Consider the following 16728-nt stretch of genomic DNA (forward strand, 5'->3'; position numbering starts at 1 on the left):
TATTAGCTACATTTATTGTTTGGTGTCACCGATAGGCCTATATATTTTTCCCTTTTCGGTTTTATTTAGTAAACTTACTTTGCATCACTGTTACAATGTATATTTACAATCTAGAATAACAATTTCAGCCCAAATTAATATAATGCAATCTATATTTAATGAATGAAAAGGTGTACTCGAAATTACCACATTAGCATTTAACGTTGACTATGCTAACTATTAAAACGGATACATAGCCGTCTTTACTTTATAGGCCTACGCTACACTATATAAAAAAATAAATCGCCGGGATATGTCTGTATGCTGGAATAATGTTGAGGACAGCGTCATGAGACAGACTCCGACCACATGATTAGAATACATGAAACGGAAGACCAACGGCGGCTCTCTGTTCTGACGTGTAGTAGAGTTTGTGTAGTGTTGACGTGTCTCTAAAGCGCTTCTCCTCCCTCTCTCTCTCTCTTTCTCTCTCCCGGGCGCTGGAGCTGGACTGTCCGTTTACAGCTCACTGGGATATCAGATAGTGACCGTGATTTTGGGGGATTGTCACCATGGCTAGTGAGTGGAGTGTTTTAAACCTTTTCTTTTGTGTTAATTACAGTTCATCCGTTTCATTTTCCTGTTTTGTAACAACAGAGTCCCGTTAGCACGCTAGCCGGACAGTTTCCTTTGATCTAACGTTAGATGTCTGTACATTTAGACTAATATAAAACTGCTGTTTATTGCTGGTTAAAAACATATTTTTACATTTGATGCTTGATATATAAAATGTGGTTTGTGTGAAATGACGTTTGAAAGCATTCCAGATTGCTAACTATCGAATGGCTGCAAGCGACTAGCGTTAGCATGTGGTAACAGTGCATTTTAAACTTTTAAAATAACAAAAAAGTCTGTCTTATAGGTTTAGTAACGCATTTAACGTACTTGCTGTATGGATATTTACTAATTTGTTGGTTTTCTAGATTGCCAGATTAGCGTGAAGTTGTTTAAAATAATGGAGGCTAGCAGCAAGCAAGCTGGCTAACGTTAGTTGTTTGAAGTAACAGTAACGTTACTTAATATAACGTCTTGTCAGTTTTTAAACACCCGTGATACCTCAGAGAAATCGTTATGTATTGCGTTGTCTGTCCTGTGAGATGTGATTTAAATGTTTTCGTGTATAACAGATCGAAAATCAATCGGGTGCTTTAATGATGACGACGCTTTAGAAAGGGCAGCATCTTGCTGCTGTTGTCCCAATACCACAACAATGGATTTGGAAATAGAGAATTTTGTTATGTTGTTGTTTATTTCCGTCTAAAGCTATTATCACTGCGTTTAAAAAAACCCAATTAAACTAATGTTAAACATGTTTTTGCACTATTTGAGTCAGTTGTTATTTTGTGTTAAAGTTTAATGCTACCTTTGCATATAAACATGCATGTTTTGTATTACTGATAATGAAAATTTTCTGTTCTCCCATTTCTAGTTAAGTTTTTGGAGGTTATAAAACCGTTTTGTGCGGTTTTGCCGGAAATTCAAAAACCTGAAAGAAAGGTAAAATCCTGCAGACAACATATCAAGCAGCCTGTTTCTAAATGAATTACACATGTTAAAGTATGATTTTAACCAATCCTTTGTGTGTTACAGATCCAGTTCAGGGAAAAGGTACTATGGACGGCAATCACGTTATTCATCTTTCTTGTTTGCTGTCAGGTAAGTTTATTGTGAGAAAGTATTTTTTTGATGTATTTGCATTCTTAGGGCAGCTGTTATTTCTTACAAATTGAAACTTTTCCTCTGAGCATCTGATTCAGTGTTTTTCCCTCTGTATTAATCTACCATTTCAGATCCCTCTTTTTGGAATCATGTCATCAGACTCGGCAGATCCATTTTACTGGATGAGAGTCATCCTGGCCTCCAACAGAGGTAAACCTTGCTAAACCATTTTTTTCTTTTACCACCAACTTAGTGAAATTTTAATTAGTTTTGTCAGTGGCTTACCTGTAATTTTGAATAATATCTAGTTAAAAATACTGAGGTGCCTGATGTTTTCATGAGCTTTTGCATGGCAAGAACTGAGGCTTAATATTGTGTTTGTGCATTTCAGGTACTCTGATGGAGTTGGGTATCTCTCCCATTGTGACCTCTGGTCTCATCATGCAGCTGCTGGCTGGAGCTAAAATCATCGAGGTTGGCGACACACCTAAAGACAGAGCACTCTTTAATGGAGCTCAAAAGTGTACGTCTCTAGATGATGTGTTTGTAAAATATGAATACTACTACACTGCACACAAATTACGTATTGATTGTATTTATGATAAAAGTTTTATTTTATGTTTGCAGTGTTTGGAATGATCATCACCATTGGTCAGGCTATTGTGTATGTCATGACTGGAATGTATGGAGACCCTTCAGAGATGGGTGCTGGCATCTGTCTGCTTATCATCATTCAGGTAAGATAGTGAAATCTGTGATAAGAGGACTTTATGGAGAAGTTGTTTCATATCTTGCATTAAGGATGTTTGTCTTTTGTATTGAGTGTACTGAATGAGATGCAATATGACTGAATCTGGTTGTGCTTGTCTTGTAGTTGTTTGTGGCTGGGCTGATTGTGTTGCTGCTGGATGAGTTGCTTCAGAAGGGTTATGGGTTGGGCTCTGGTATCTCTCTCTTCATTGCCACCAACATTTGTGAGACCATCGTATGGAAGGCGTTCAGCCCAACAACAGTCAACACAGGAAGAGGTATTTGTTCAGGGTATCCCGTAAGATTCCATTGTGTAAATCTGTTTAAAAACACCTGGATGTTTTTGTCTCTGTTCATTCAGGTACTGAGTTTGAGGGAGCCATTATTGCTCTCTTCCACCTGCTGGCCACTCGTACAGATAAAGTGCGAGCCCTGAGAGAGGCCTTTTACAGACAGAACCTGCCCAACCTCTTGAACCTCATTGCTACTGTCTTTGTCTTCGCTGTGGTTATATATTTCCAGGTTTGTTTTCTAAGATTAACTTTTGTTGCAAAGCTATAAACCTAAAACCCTTTAAAGTCAAGATTTTTCTGGATTATTTTCATATTTATTTTTTTAAATGTTGGTTTTACTTAGATTTTTTGTCTTTTCAATATTATCAGAAATGTGACTCTTAAAATGTATAGCTTTCTCTTTATGCCTTCAATATGCCCCTGACCCAAACAAAATAAGTTATTTTACTCAAAAAGATCATTTAATTGTTAAAATGTTGTTTTAATGTTTCTTTTTTGCTTTCCTAATAACAGGGCTTCAGAGTTGACCTGCCCATCAAGTCTGCACGCTACCGGGGACAATATAACACATACCCCATCAAGTTGTTCTACACCTCCAATATTCCCATCATCCTGCAGTCCGCACTGGTTTCCAACCTTTATGTCATCTCCCAAATGCTCTCCACCCGCTTCAGCGGGAACTTTCTGGTCAACTTGCTGGGGACTTGGTCTGTAAGTGACACCCAGTAATTTTTTTACTGTAACATTTCACTATTTTGATATTTATGAGCGACTGTAGACAAATGGAATCGTAGGAGGAGATATCCAACCTAATTGAAGCCAATTTGTTTTGTAGGACACTTCAACTGGTGGCCCTGCCCGTGCCTACCCTGTAGGTGGTCTGTGTTACTTTCTATCTCCTCCAGAGTCTTTTGGTTCTGTGCTTGACGACCCAGTCCATGCAGTTATCTACATTGGCTTCATGCTGGGATCCTGTGCCTTCTTTTCCAAGACCTGGATTGAAGTTTCTGGATCATCTGCCAAAGATGTATGTTTAGTTGCTTCCTAACTAAATTAACTCAAAAAGATCTTAAGCAAAGCAGTTCCCATTGTTTTATTCAACAGTTTGTGGATATTTGTATATACTGTGTAAGCATGCATTATGAAGTTGTAATAGGTGTGTGCATTTTAGGTGGCAAAGCAGCTGAAAGAACAACAGATGGTGATGAGGGGTCACAGAGAGACCTCGATGGTTCATGAACTCAACAGGTAAGTGTTCACAAACACTCCTGCACTATAATCTCAGCTTCTTAGTACTTTTGAATACTTAATTTAACCCAATGGTTATGCTTTTTAGGTATATCCCCACAGCGGCTGCATTCGGTGGCCTGTGTATCGGAGGCCTTTCAGTCATGGCTGATTTCCTGGGTGCCATCGGTTCAGGAACAGGAATCTTATTGGCTGTTACCATCATCTACCAGTACTTTGAGATATTTGTAAAGGAACAAAGTGAAATGGGCAGCATGGGAGCGCTACTCTTCTAATCATGGACATTCACAATTCACACACGTACTTGCTGTCACACCTTATAAAACACTTTTATTATTTTTATGATTGACGTCGACTTATTTTTATTTAGGTGCAATTTAGGCATTCAAAATGGTCTGTCACCAGTCTTGGGAGAACAGGGCTCTTTGTAGCTGCAGTTTGGTATGTTCTCCCAATTGTCAGAAGTGGCAAAACGTTTCTAAAAGTCAGTGACAAAGCTGAACTTCAGTAATGGGACAGTTAAGATAGACTCTGTGAGCTCTGACTAGGAATTTTCAGGTACTCTGTTCTGCTTGGTCTGTCCTTTTTCTGTCTCTGTGTCGCTGAAGCCCCTCATTTACTTTTTCCTGTCTCTATTCTAGTTGAGCTTGGATAAAGGATTTCTAATTGAGCCTGATAAAAGGGTTTTCCAGAAAGTATTGCTAATGTTGGGTTATTGCATACTCAGCACTGTCAATAAAATCTCGACACACTCAAAACTGTCTACTGTAAAGTCTCAGTTTGTCAGTCAGACAGTATGTAACTGACATGTTTCATCCATAATGGCTGATGGTAGTTTAAGGCTTCTTTTAACTCATACTGTATTTAATCATAAAAGTTGTTGTTTTTTGTTATCTCTGAAGATCTGAGAACCAAAGGAGTTTGGTTTACGTCTGTGGAATAGTTTGTCGATTCTAAACAAGGTGAATTACAACAGGTGAAATGCAATGCTCCGTGTTGTGTCAGTCTTTTGGTGTGTTTAATTTTGATGTGTATCCATTTAAACACAGAATCCTTTTGTACAAAACACATTTTACAGCATAGGCAGCAAGACATTTCTGTATGTGAAACTGCTTGCGCTTTAGTGAAAGACGTATATTCATTAATATATGAATTGGTTACACCAACAGCCCACTTTTTTTCACATATTTCATCTCTTTTACTATGTCATTGGGTGTCTGTATATATGACATTAAATGCAGTGCGCAACCATGTAAAATATTTTTTTTGATTATGTAAAAAGAAATGTTCCGAACAAATATATTCAGCTGAGACTGATCATTCTCAATAAACGCTCATGTTTGGGAGAAGAGACTGTATTGTAAACCTTGAATTGTTACTGTTCCAAGTTCCAGAGTATAAAACAAAATCTTTAATTGAAGGTGTACATCATCACTTGGAAACTGTTTCAAATGAACAATAGCCATTTTAAAAGAGTAAATTGTATTTGGGATGTTTTAATTGTTTGGAAACTTGCACCTTGAAAGTGCTCATGGCTTTTTTGATTTGAACTATGCTGATGTTTTTTTTTTTTGAAGATATAAATCCTCGCCCAAAGTTTAGTTTTTTTTTCTACCAGGTAATTTGTAAAGGAAACAAGTGCTTCTTAAAAATGTAATCTGTTTAGATGTCATAATGAGGCCAGCCATGTCAATCGGTGCCTACGAAAAGGGAAATAACGCCCTCTGAAGGTCCCTCATACAAAACGTCACAAGTCTTATTGCTGCTTTTTTGCCAGCAAGTGAATGTTAAACTGACACATTAAGAGATACAATTGCGTTATTCCTTCTAAAGGCATCCAGAGCTTTACTCTTCGAAGGGGGTAGGGAATAGATGATCACAGGGATTTTTGCTGGTGAATGGGGTTGTCTGTTCCATAAACTATTAAAGGTCCAGAAAATCTGTTGACCTGTTGTGCAGGTAAATCTCTGACAGCTATTTTAAATGTGTTTGAAATTGAATAAAGCATTGCATAAAGCTGTAATGGTGCGTTTTATCATTAAACATGATTGTAGCAGTATGAAATACCTAAGACCTTACCTCAACATTTTGAATACTGCATCATTCCAAGTCAACATTGATTGTCATTCCAATCACACAGCGCTGGAAAGTAATGCTCTTCACCTGTTTTTAGTGTGATGAAATGCCTGATCTTGAAACTCCCAATCCTGATGGCTGTCAAGTCTCGACCTCTATTTCAGAACCAGTCTGATTCAGTGCCCACAGAAACAAGGGTAATTCTAGAAGTCTTATTTGGGTGAACTGGAACAGATTGTAGCAGTATGAGTTTCACTCGTAACTACTCGCCGTTCTTTTGGCCAATCGCTGCCAACTTGATACAACAATGACACAATGAAGTGTGTTAAGGAATAAAATGTGGAAGTTTTCCTCTGTAAATACCTATATACTTAGATGATTTGGTCTATTATGAGCCAAATTAAAGAGTTATATTTTGACCATTAAGGTCATGAATGTAATACATTGTTTCTTCAGACAAACAATATAATAAGTCATATAGAAAGTATTAGTTGTTTGTGTGTGGGGGGCTGCTTGTTCAATGATTAGCTGACAAAGATATTTGTATTGTTTTACTGGATGAGACAAGAAGGATAAATAAGTGAACTGACCAATGAGGTGATGGGGAGGAGGTTAGAGAGGGTCAGTAGACCAGCAGTCACACAAAACAAACTTATCGTGATAGCAGCTAAACAGAAGCACCTACAACACTTGATTCAGGGAGAAACTGTAAGTATCTGGAAGAGCTTTTGGCTTTTATCTACATTTCTCATGCTTTCATTTTATCCACTCTGAATTCAGAACTGTGATGTCCAGTCTAAAGGAGATCTGTGCGGGATTACCCCTTGATCCTCTTCCCCAAAATCGTGGTAGGGACCCTAGTATACCTCACGCACCAGTGCGTACTCCAAACCTCACTGCGGCAGAAGAACGGGTGGGTTGCAAAATTTGAATTGTCATAATGAATCATCAAGTGTTGTTTGTTTTCCTACGTTCTTTAGAATACCCCTAGAATACATAAAGTCATCCAAGTTTTGAATGACATGAGGTTGAGTAAACAATGAAAGAATTCAAATTGTTGGATCAGCCATTACTTTAAAAACATTATAGTGCACTAGTTTTTGTTTATGTATAAATATGCTTACAGTTCTTGCAGGTTTTTCTTTAAAAATATCCCCAGATACTCTCCAAGCTTTCAACACTATGAGTCCTGTCAATTATTATAGAAGATAAGAGACTTTAGATAGAGCAAGGAGTCCTCAGTAAAAGGGGGTGAGGGACAGAAACCTAAATGTTTTGTAACCAGATTGCATCATGACCACTCAATGTCCAATCTTGTCAGTCTTTCTGTTCACTTTTCTTTATTTCGATCCAAACTCATTATTTTCTGGATCTTTGTTTCTCTAGCTGGCTTTGGGGAATGCTTTGAGATACTTTCGCCCTGCTTTGCACCCGACTCTGGCTGCAGAGTTTGCGCAGGAGCTCAGACAGTATGGGCACATATACATGTACCGCTTCTGTCCTGCCCTTCCCATCAGGTATAATATAAACAATCACACATACTCGCAGAAATACCGTGTATGAAGACATTTTATAATATGGATGAAAAGCAAACATTACAATAGCAACTGTATTCATTCAAGTGTGACTATCGCATATGACTGTGTGTTTTAGAGCCTATCCAATTGATCAGTACCCATGTAAAACAAAACAAGCGGCTGCCATCATGCTTATGATCATGAACAATCTGGATCCTGCAGTGGCACAGGTATGTGTTAACATTTAATTTATTTTAATTTAAGAAAATGTGATATAGGTGCCTTGACTTATTTTTTATTTATTAGGCTGAACTTGACTGCTTTGTGGTCCATGCACAGTATAGTCGTCGAAAGTGATGTCCGCATTTGGAAAATTGGTGTCTTTGACTTTAATTCAGGGGTGTAAACTAAAGCTCAGCTATGAGAAGAATGTATGGAGTCTTGGCAAAAATGAAACAAACATGTACAAAGCTTATAGTCAAGGCCCAGGAGAATGTCTGCCATAGTCAAAAAGTAAACTAAATGTATACTAAATCTATATCAAATAAAACCCATGTTCTCTGATACACTGCATTTGGCTTTTTGGGCCAGTTTGTATTGTCTTTGTTTACCATATACCATATGCTGATGGTTTAATCTTGAGGGTGAACTAAAAGCAACTTTTGAATACAAATGTTTTTTACTCTTCTGTTTTATCTTTAATTGCTTGAAGCAATTTAACTTTTTCAAAGTGAGTGTTTTCTGTTTTCAGTTCCCACAAGAGCTTGTGACGTATGGAGGGAATGGACAGGTGTTCAGCAACTGGGCTCAGGTAAACCGTGTGTGTGTTTAAGTTACAGTATATCCTTTTGTGGTACAATCCATTTGTGGTACAATTATAAAACTGCTTCTTCTGTACACATTTATGTCCTTGACACATGAATGTGTTTACATAGTTCTGGCTGGTGTTCCACTATCTGAGCACCATGACTGAAGAGCAGACGCTTGTGATGTACAGCGGCCACCCATTAGGTCTCTTCCCCAGCCTTCCCTCTTCCCCACGCTGTGTAATCACCAATGGCATGGTACACACAATCATCATATTCGTGTGCATGTATTTTCATGTGAATGTTTCTTTTTTACCACAATTCATTTATTATATCTTATTCTGCTTCAGGTTATTCCAAACTATTCTTCGAGAGAGAAATATGATAAGATGTTTGCTATGGGGATTACCATGTAAGAGTTCAGAGTGCAACCTCTATACTTATAAAGTTTTTTTTTTCTTTGCTACTGTTTGCTGCGCATTTAAATGAGGTGTGTATATAAAAAAATTCTGTTCTCTGTTTGTATGGTCAGGTATGGCCAAATGACAGCTGGAAGTTACTGTTACATTGGCCCTCAGGGCATCGTCCATGGCACCATGGTAAAAAAATACCAATAAAATTAACTGTTGAGGCAAAATGAAAATATTGTTTTCCTCAAAGAAAACGTACCAAAGAATTATAAATCTTTTAGTTGACAGTGCTAAATGCAGGTAGGAGATACCTGGGTTCTGATGACTTAAGGGGGCGTGTCTTTGTGACCTCTGGTCTGGGCGGCATGAGTGGAGCACAAGCAAAGGCCGCAGTCATTGCAGGCTGTATCGGGGTCATTGCCGAGGTGAGATGATTTTTTTTTAATCCTGTTATTATTTGTTTACCCTTTGTTTACTCTGTCTTCTGTGGAACACAAAATAAGGTGTTATGAGAAATTGTTTTGTGTCCATATAATTAAAGTCAATGGGGGCCAATGTTGTTTGGTTACCAACGTTCTTCAAAATATCTTCTTTGTGTTCTGCAGACCAATCTAAGTCATACAGGTATGGAATGACAGGAGGATGAGACATGATTTTTGGATAAACAAAAAACACATTGAATGCTCAACATTACAGAGAACACCAAATCAGATTCACATTCATTATATTGAAAAAATTGCTGAAAAGGAATGGTCTAACAATCTGTCTTTTGTATATCAGGGAAGATCTTTCATTAAACTAGTAACAGCGAATCACTAAGCGAATAAAAGTAAGAACAATGCTGTTCTCTGTAGGTTGATGAAGCCCCACTTAAGAAAAGACATGAGCAGGGCTGGGTGATGGAGGTTACTAGTGAACTTAACCACTGCATCCAACGGATCAGGTATAACACCCTAAAAACATGAACAAAGCAAGGTAGAAAGTGAGACACGGACAAATCAATTTTATGTTCTGTATTAAAGGGAAGCCAAAAAAGCAAAGACGGCTTTGAGCTTAGGTTACCATGGCAACATTGTGGATCTTTGGTAAGTCCCGAACAACACATTTAAGTTGTTATTGCTTGTGAGAAGTGTTATGTTTATTGTCGGTGTAATGTTTCAGGGAGCGGCTGTACCAGGAGTATAAGCAGACAGGAGAGTTGTTGGTAGATTTGGGTTCTGATCAGACATCCCTACATAACCCATTCAGTGGAGGATATTACCCAGTGCAACTCACCTTGAGACAAGCCAATCAACTCATGAACACAGATCCCCAACGCTTTAAAACCTTAGTACATGAGAGGTACATGTCAAAACACCTTTAAAAAAGTATATCACAACTCAAGGTGCCGATTGTCCATTGCATTTAAAACTGCATGTGCTCTGATCTCCCTTATCTAGTCTTCGTAGGCAGGTTGAAGCTATCAATAAACTTTCATGTGTGGGGATGTTCTTCTGGGACTATGGCAATGCTTTTCTATTAGAGGCACAGAGAGCAGGCAAGTAGAAACCTCACACCCACATTATAGTGTACTCATAGTAACAAGTAACGGTAAGGTACAAATTAGGGGGTTTCTTTTGCAATAGTTACATACTGACTTTATAAAATCAACCATTTAAACAGCTACTTAAAACATATATTAGTAAAATATTGATTTGGGTTAAAATGATTTAATTGTTTGAGAAGATGACAGTCCTGTCTCAGGAGGTGATGATAACTTGTAGCTCAGTGGTTAGTGCACAGCACTAGCAAAGCCAAGGTCTTGGGTTTGATCCCAGGGATTGCATGTACTCAGATAGAAATGTATAGTATCACACAATGTAAGTCGCTTTGGATAAAAGCTTCTGCCAAATAGCATGAATGTAAATGATACTGTAAGAAAATCATGATGTAGTATTTCAAAAAGAAGCCAATAAAATGAATTTGTTTTCTGTAAGGTGCGGAGGTGGAGAAGAAAGGGGGAGGAGCTACTGTGTTTAGATATCCTTCATACGTCCAACACATAATGGGGTAAGTGACAACCTGCAGGTCACATGCATAAGCCCACAATGTTACTTATCTTTGCCTTTTTCTGTAGAGATATTTTTTCACTGGGTTTTGGGCCGTTCCGCTGGGTGTGCACCTCTGGTGACCCTGCTGACTTGTCTGAGACTGACTCAATAGCTGCCGCTGTACTAGAAGAGATAAGCACTACGGCAACCGAAAACGTTCGACAGCAATACAATGACAACATCCGCTGGATCCGTGAGGCTGGGAAGCATAAGATGGTATGAAACATAGCCATGTAAATAAATATACATTTTTGATTATTACTTCACTAGAAGGTGGTCAGACATTGACTTTGTGTTCTATTCACTTGCCTATAGATTTTTTCATCTCTGGATAAATATTTGCATAATGTACATAATTGTACATACAAAGTGAAATCTGACCTCTGAGAGCCACTAAAAAACTAAATTAGATAATATATTTGAGTCTTTTAAAATGTAATTATTATTCATCTTTTGTTATTTATTCTAAAATTACGCCATGGAGCTTGACATCAAAATCTATTGCCCTTATTTGTTTTGCACAAATAAAATCTAATGTGATTCTCAGTCTGAACTTGTTGTTGGATTTCTTGTTGTTGCATTAGTAAGTTGAGTTTTGTGTTCAGGTTGTGGGTTCTCAGGCCCGCATTCTCTATTCGGACCAGAAAGGAAGGGTATCCATCGCCCTGGCGATAAACCAAGCCATTGCCAAGGGCAGAGTCTCGGTAAAGCTATTCAGTACACTGAAGTGTACTCTTATTTCATTCATACAGATTTCTCAACTATAAGTTTAACGGTCTGCTTTGCCCCTAAGGCCCCAGTTGTGATCAGCAGAGATCACCATGATGTCAGTGGAACAGACAGCCCATTCAGAGAGACCTCTAATGTTTATGATGGCTCCGCATTTTGTGCTGGTACACACAGACACCAACATAATACAAGCTTACACAACTCTACCTACACACATTATATACCCAAATATGTGAAGCTTATTTATATATATGGACATTTGTTGTAGACATGGCTGTGCAGAACTGTATTGGTGATGCGTTCCGTGGTGCAACGTGGGTTGCCTTGCATAACGGAGGAGGAGTTGGATGGTGAGGAGGGATTTGACTGGTTATTAAAGAAAACAAATTCCTTCTAAATCAGTCCATTGTTAAAAGTTTTTTCTTTAAATTCAATATCAGTCCGTGTCTATTTTTCTTAGGGGGGAAGTGATAAATGGAGGTTTTGGATTGGTTCTGGATGGTTCCGAAGAAGCAGGGCAGAGAGCTAAACTAATGCTGAACTGGGATGTCTCTAATGGGGTGAGTACTGTATGTGTTCAAGTTTGTTTTTGTCTATCTTTTTTTCTGTATACTGATATGTGTATTTGCCCAGGTGGCAAGGAGATGTTGGTCCGGCAACTCTAATGCTTATGAGACAATTCAGCGTACCATGGAGGACCAGGGTCAGCTGAGAGTCACCATGCCCTATACAGTACAGGATGAACACATTCTGGACTGTGCACTGCAGGGCTAGACTCAACTCTGAAATATTATATTAAAGACTATGCATTAAAGTACAAATGAATTATAGTGATCCATTTATCTAGTTGTACCCCAGCCCAGAAAACATTGAAAAGTAACATTGACACAAACAAAGCTCATAATCAGACACACTTGGATTTCTATAAAACAGAATAATACACACATCACACGATGCTCATACAATGGTTTTAGTGTCTTTTATCAAAAGTAATATAGAAGTTCTATAAAGAGGTAATATATATAAAGGTAATATAAAGGTTTCTAAAAAAAACTTTTGGTTTATTTAGGTGCTCTGGTAATCTTTCATTTGTTAAATGTGCTATTACTTGAAGATCTGAATAAAACTGAGAACACTTTAGCCTGTGATAGAGGTAAGAAAAAGATTGACCTTTACAAGAAGTTTGACTTGAATGGGTGTCATGGATACATGCGTAAACATGCCTCCCATATACAGTAGGCTACACAGCTTCAGTGATCTACAGATTTGCTCGGTGCTAAAGAAATACATGTTACTAGTTTAATCTGTTTAACTGTGGGTCAAGGGCAGTAAGTAGCAGCAGGTGGATTTTTACATTATGCTACAATAATGGAGGTTTTATTGGAAGACCCGATGCTGGAAGAGGAGTTCAGGCGCTTAAAAAAGCGAGATCTAATAGAGACATACTTATTTAAAATGTCATGCGGTTCATTGGGGCCACAGAAATGTAAAAATAGTGACATCAGGAAGCATTTTGTGGATAAATTGAATACCGCTCATTTTACTCGTGCACAACCGAGACACTTACCTACCTTACCTGATAAACCAGCAGCGGGCAGAAACTTCACTGTGTTCCCACTTTATCCTGGAAATAAGCCCGTGGAACATCCAGAGTGGATAAGCGATCGAAAGGCATTCCGAGAAGCCCTTGACGGGATGGGTAATCTTCGCAGATGGCTCCACAATAAACCTGTTCTCACGGACCTGGAGGTTCTCGTAACGGAGAGAGAGACCCGAGCTAAGAAGCTATCTTATCCTGAGACATATATTTCACCAGACGCTGCCAATGTACGAATAAAAAACTACTACGCAATAGTTAAGAACGTTTTTGAACATGTTGGCTAAACAAGTACGTTATTACCATAAAAATGTATTAAAATAATTTTTTTCTTTTTTTCTTAATTTTGTATAAAATAGGCTACTTGATATATGATATTTGCATTTCTTATTTCTGGGTGCCAATGTTTTAGTTGTTGTTCAACGCTCTAAATCAGATATTCATTACTTTTCCTTACAGTCACAGCGCGTGGTCAAACTCGAGATTGAAGAAGTAAAACGGTATTTGTGCACGCGCACGCTTAGTGCCCGCAAACTCGCCAAACTTTTAGACTGGCACGGGACTGGTAAAATAAAGCGTGCAGACCTCGCTATGTTGTTTGAGAAGGTAACTTTTATAATATATTTATTTTTCCATTTTACCTTTCTGTTACCTTTCTTAGATTCCACATACAACTGTAAAATATCGTCACTGTTCTTCCAAAAAAGTTTTTCAGGAAATGGAAAAAGCACTGGACTTTTATATGATTAAATGCAGTGTTGTCAAAGTTGACATGCACTTTTTAATACTTTTTATTGGTTAGATATTTGCGAAACCCAGTGACAAACATAAAGGGTGAACATATGATTTAGGTTAGATGGATCGAGATACAAGGTTTCAGAAGGACATCAGCAATATGTGTTTGTGCATTCATCCAGTGCTTTGGTTTGTAGGAAGGTTTCTTCATACCACTTGAGCGGATGGATGCACTGATGTTCTCCTTAAAAAGTCAGGATGGAAACTCAGTAACTGTAGATTGTCTGGCTGCTGCTATTCAGGCCTGGAGCAGAAAGCATCAGGAAATGGAAGAACAAAAATGTAACTTTGGTACAGTATGTTTCGGGGCCTAAAGAAAAAGTCAAATAATGAGTTGTGCATTTATGTGTGTTTATTAATGTGACATAAGTGTAACATCAATTAATATTTTGTATTATTTACCTTTTTTTACTCAATACAAAAGTAGATAATCAGAATGTGGATGGGTCAAGACATAATCTGGAAACACATGATATCACACTTGAGGAGAGAGAACATCAGGACCAGGTAGAGCATCACGTACATACAATAAACACAAAGACTACATTTGGAAAAATATTTTGCTATATAACAAAACAAATATGTAAACAATAAACAAAACGTAATCATTAATTACAGTACCAAATTCAGACAAGTTCTATGTCTGCAGCAGTGCTCTTCAAATGTGTTCAATAGGAGGACATACAGGATGTGGAGGTGATAGCGATCATGCGAAGAGTCCTGGGAGCTACCAAAATCTCTTGCCCTTCTTCTCTTGGTGAGCTAATGGGCAGAAATGTTGACCATTTCAGAGGACTTTGTTTCAGAGAATACATGAAATCAGTGGAACTATGTCAACAACAGGGACTTAATGTGAGCCGAGCCACTCTAAAGAAAGGTATCTTCTATAATCTATCTGTGGACCAATGTGACACACCACCATATACAAAAAAATACATATGCAATTAACACATAGAAAAACTCAAACCTATACACATTTACAGAAAATATGAGAGAACATTGTAATAAAAAGTGTTCCTTTGTTTAAGCCTTGGTGCACCCTGGTGACTTGATGTCTAGCAGCTCCAAACTCGAAGGCAAAGGTCACTTCCCTGCTCAAAATGGACGACAACAGGGCCTGGCTTCCCTCAGCACACCCAAAGAATTTTGTTTGGATCTTAAGGATGGTGTACCACATAAGGGCTATAAGAAGCTGTAAGTCACTCTATTAGAGATGTGTTTATTTACTTATGTTTACATTTATATGTATTCTGTCTTTTCATATTTTTCTTTTGTTAAATAAGAATGTGTTTGTGTTTGTTTGTATGTACTGTATATATGGTAGAAATAAGCAGTCATTTCGCTGGGCAGACCCTAATGCTTTCTGGCCTGGAAAGGAAGATCATGTGCGCTTGTTCCTACCTGTGATGACTCGGTCCCCTGCAATGGTTTTGTTTCAGCGCATAGAACGTCCTGCTGCACCAAGTCCTGGAAACTGGCCTATAAATCATTTAGGATACTCTACATCTGGAGATATAGAAGCATGCAAGACATACACCCTCTAGAACCTTTTGTTGTTTATTCACTTGAACATTCTAAAAAAGACCTTTGTCACAGTGGTGATACTTCACCCAAAAATAAAAATTATTACTCACCTTCGAGTTGTTGCTAATCTGTATAATTATTTTTTTCTGCTGAACACAGAGAAAGATATTTGGAGAATTCTTATAACCAGACAGATACTGCCCCCCATTGACCATGGGAAAAAATAAAATGGTAGTGAAAAGTTCAAAAGAACTGTTTGCTGTCCTACATTCTTCAAAATGCTTTAAAAGGTGTTTGTTAATGCTGATTACCATCTGACTTGATAAAGGTAGAAGCACACATGGTTAAATATAAAAAATACACATATTTTATGAAAAACAAAAATGGGTTGTAATTGAATTTCATTTGTTTTTAATTGCAGCTGTCACTAATTGTATTGTGAGGATTTTTGACCTTACTAAGAGTGGTCCTCTAATCCTGACGGGATCATTATAAAATGTCTAAAACAATAAAATGTAATGCAGCATATCAGATATATTAAATGTGCAATAGCGCACAGTCCTTATGAAATGTAACTAGGTTTTACAACTGAATTTTAAGTTTGGTATGTGTAGTTAAACCACAGTAGCCAAAAGTTAACTATGGTCTCACTGTTTATAACCACGATATTTGAAGTAGGTGGGCCTACTGTAAATGGTAATATTAGCCAAAAACATGATTAGACTACATTGTCATTATAATAAAAACTAGTCTCATTGTCTAAATTTCAAATCTGCGTTATATATTCGGAGGGGGTAGATGAGTAGATGACCGGGCCACACATACTCCGTGTGAGTGCGTATGCGGTCCGTGCATTTTTCACGTGCCCATGTTAACGGATTAGATCATATACACATCATGTCTATGCGGTGCGGTCCGTCCGTCCATTGCAGATGCGGTGCGTCAGTGCAGAGATCGTTAACGCATCAAGTTTATTTTTGCTGTACAGCATTGATTGTTTCAAAGTGATAGCACACATATCATGCTCAAAATGAGCAGTAATTGACACAAAAAGGCAGTCATTTCACCATAAATGGATATAAATTAAGTATACAGTGTTTATATTGTGTGAGGAAGGTGCTTCTATGCAGGTGGTCCAGAAACAAGATGGCAGGGCGATGGATAAGAAGCAGCTTATTATTGAGGTTGAGAAAAA

General features: G+C 37.9%; 2 protein-coding genes across 4 annotated transcripts; both read left to right on the forward strand.

Annotated features, from left to right (window-relative positions):
* Nucleotides 1-300: 300 nt before the first annotated feature.
* sec61a1a (SEC61 translocon subunit alpha 1a) lies at nucleotides 301-5338 on the forward strand. The gene is made up of 12 exons (XM_079460314.1): nucleotides 301-558; nucleotides 1469-1536; nucleotides 1630-1695; nucleotides 1830-1908; nucleotides 2090-2221; nucleotides 2326-2435; nucleotides 2573-2726; nucleotides 2810-2970; nucleotides 3255-3452; nucleotides 3577-3768; nucleotides 3913-3989; nucleotides 4078-5338. Exons 1-12 carry the CDS (start codon nucleotides 552-554, stop codon nucleotides 4262-4264), a joined length of 1431 nt encoding a protein of 476 aa, XP_079316440.1. The 5' UTR covers nucleotides 301-551; the 3' UTR covers nucleotides 4265-5338.
* An 840-nt stretch (nucleotides 5339-6178) lies between these two features.
* Nucleotides 6179-13467, forward strand: uroc1 (urocanate hydratase 1). 3 transcript variants are annotated; one of them, XM_079460743.1, is made up of 20 exons: nucleotides 6179-6262; nucleotides 6846-6978; nucleotides 7452-7582; nucleotides 7719-7812; nucleotides 8334-8393; nucleotides 8518-8646; nucleotides 8739-8800; nucleotides 8921-8987; nucleotides 9080-9223; nucleotides 9653-9741; nucleotides 9821-9883; nucleotides 9960-10139; nucleotides 10238-10335; nucleotides 10775-10847; nucleotides 10915-11104; nucleotides 11494-11592; nucleotides 11682-11781; nucleotides 11886-11967; nucleotides 12078-12177; nucleotides 12251-12793. In XM_079460743.1, the coding sequence occupies exons 2-20, from the start codon at nucleotides 6853-6855 to the stop codon at nucleotides 12389-12391; spliced, it is 2028 nt and encodes a 675-aa protein (XP_079316869.1). In that variant the 5' UTR covers nucleotides 6179-6262; nucleotides 6846-6852; the 3' UTR covers nucleotides 12392-12793. The 3 variants fall into 3 exon arrangements, with proteins under 3 accessions (XP_079316869.1, XP_079316868.1, XP_079316870.1); XM_079460742.1 differs by having other exon boundaries at nucleotides 6253-6773; nucleotides 12251-13467; XM_079460744.1 differs by lacking the exon at nucleotides 6179-6262 and adding an exon at nucleotides 6668-6773 and having other exon boundaries at nucleotides 6861-6978; nucleotides 12251-12772.
* The last annotated feature ends 3261 nt before the right edge of the window (nucleotides 13468-16728 follow it).

This window comes from Barbatula barbatula, assembly GCF_947034865.1.
Source record: "Barbatula barbatula genome assembly, chromosome: 7".
Taxonomy (NCBI): Eukaryota; Metazoa; Chordata; class Actinopteri; order Cypriniformes; family Nemacheilidae; genus Barbatula; species Barbatula barbatula.

Excerpts from the sequence above, each read along its gene's own strand:
- sec61a1a (XM_079460314.1), top strand. Across the intron at positions 1,537-1,629 it reads TTCAAAAACCTGAAAGAAAG|ATCCAGTTCAGGGAAAAGGT; the intron begins GTAAAATCCTGC and ends TGTGTGTTACAG. Across the intron at positions 3,453-3,576 it reads ACTTGCTGGGGACTTGGTCT|GACACTTCAACTGGTGGCCC; the intron begins GTAAGTGACACC and ends TTTGTTTTGTAG.
- uroc1 (XM_079460743.1), top strand. The coding sequence starts at position 6,853 with ATGTCCAGTCTAAAGGAGATCTGTGCGGGATTACCCCTTGATCCTCTT. Across the intron at positions 8,647-8,738 it reads GTGTAATCACCAATGGCATG|GTTATTCCAAACTATTCTTC; the intron begins GTACACACAATC and ends ATTCTGCTTCAG. Across the intron at positions 10,140-10,237 it reads AAAACCTTAGTACATGAGAG|TCTTCGTAGGCAGGTTGAAG; the intron begins GTACATGTCAAA and ends TCCCTTATCTAG.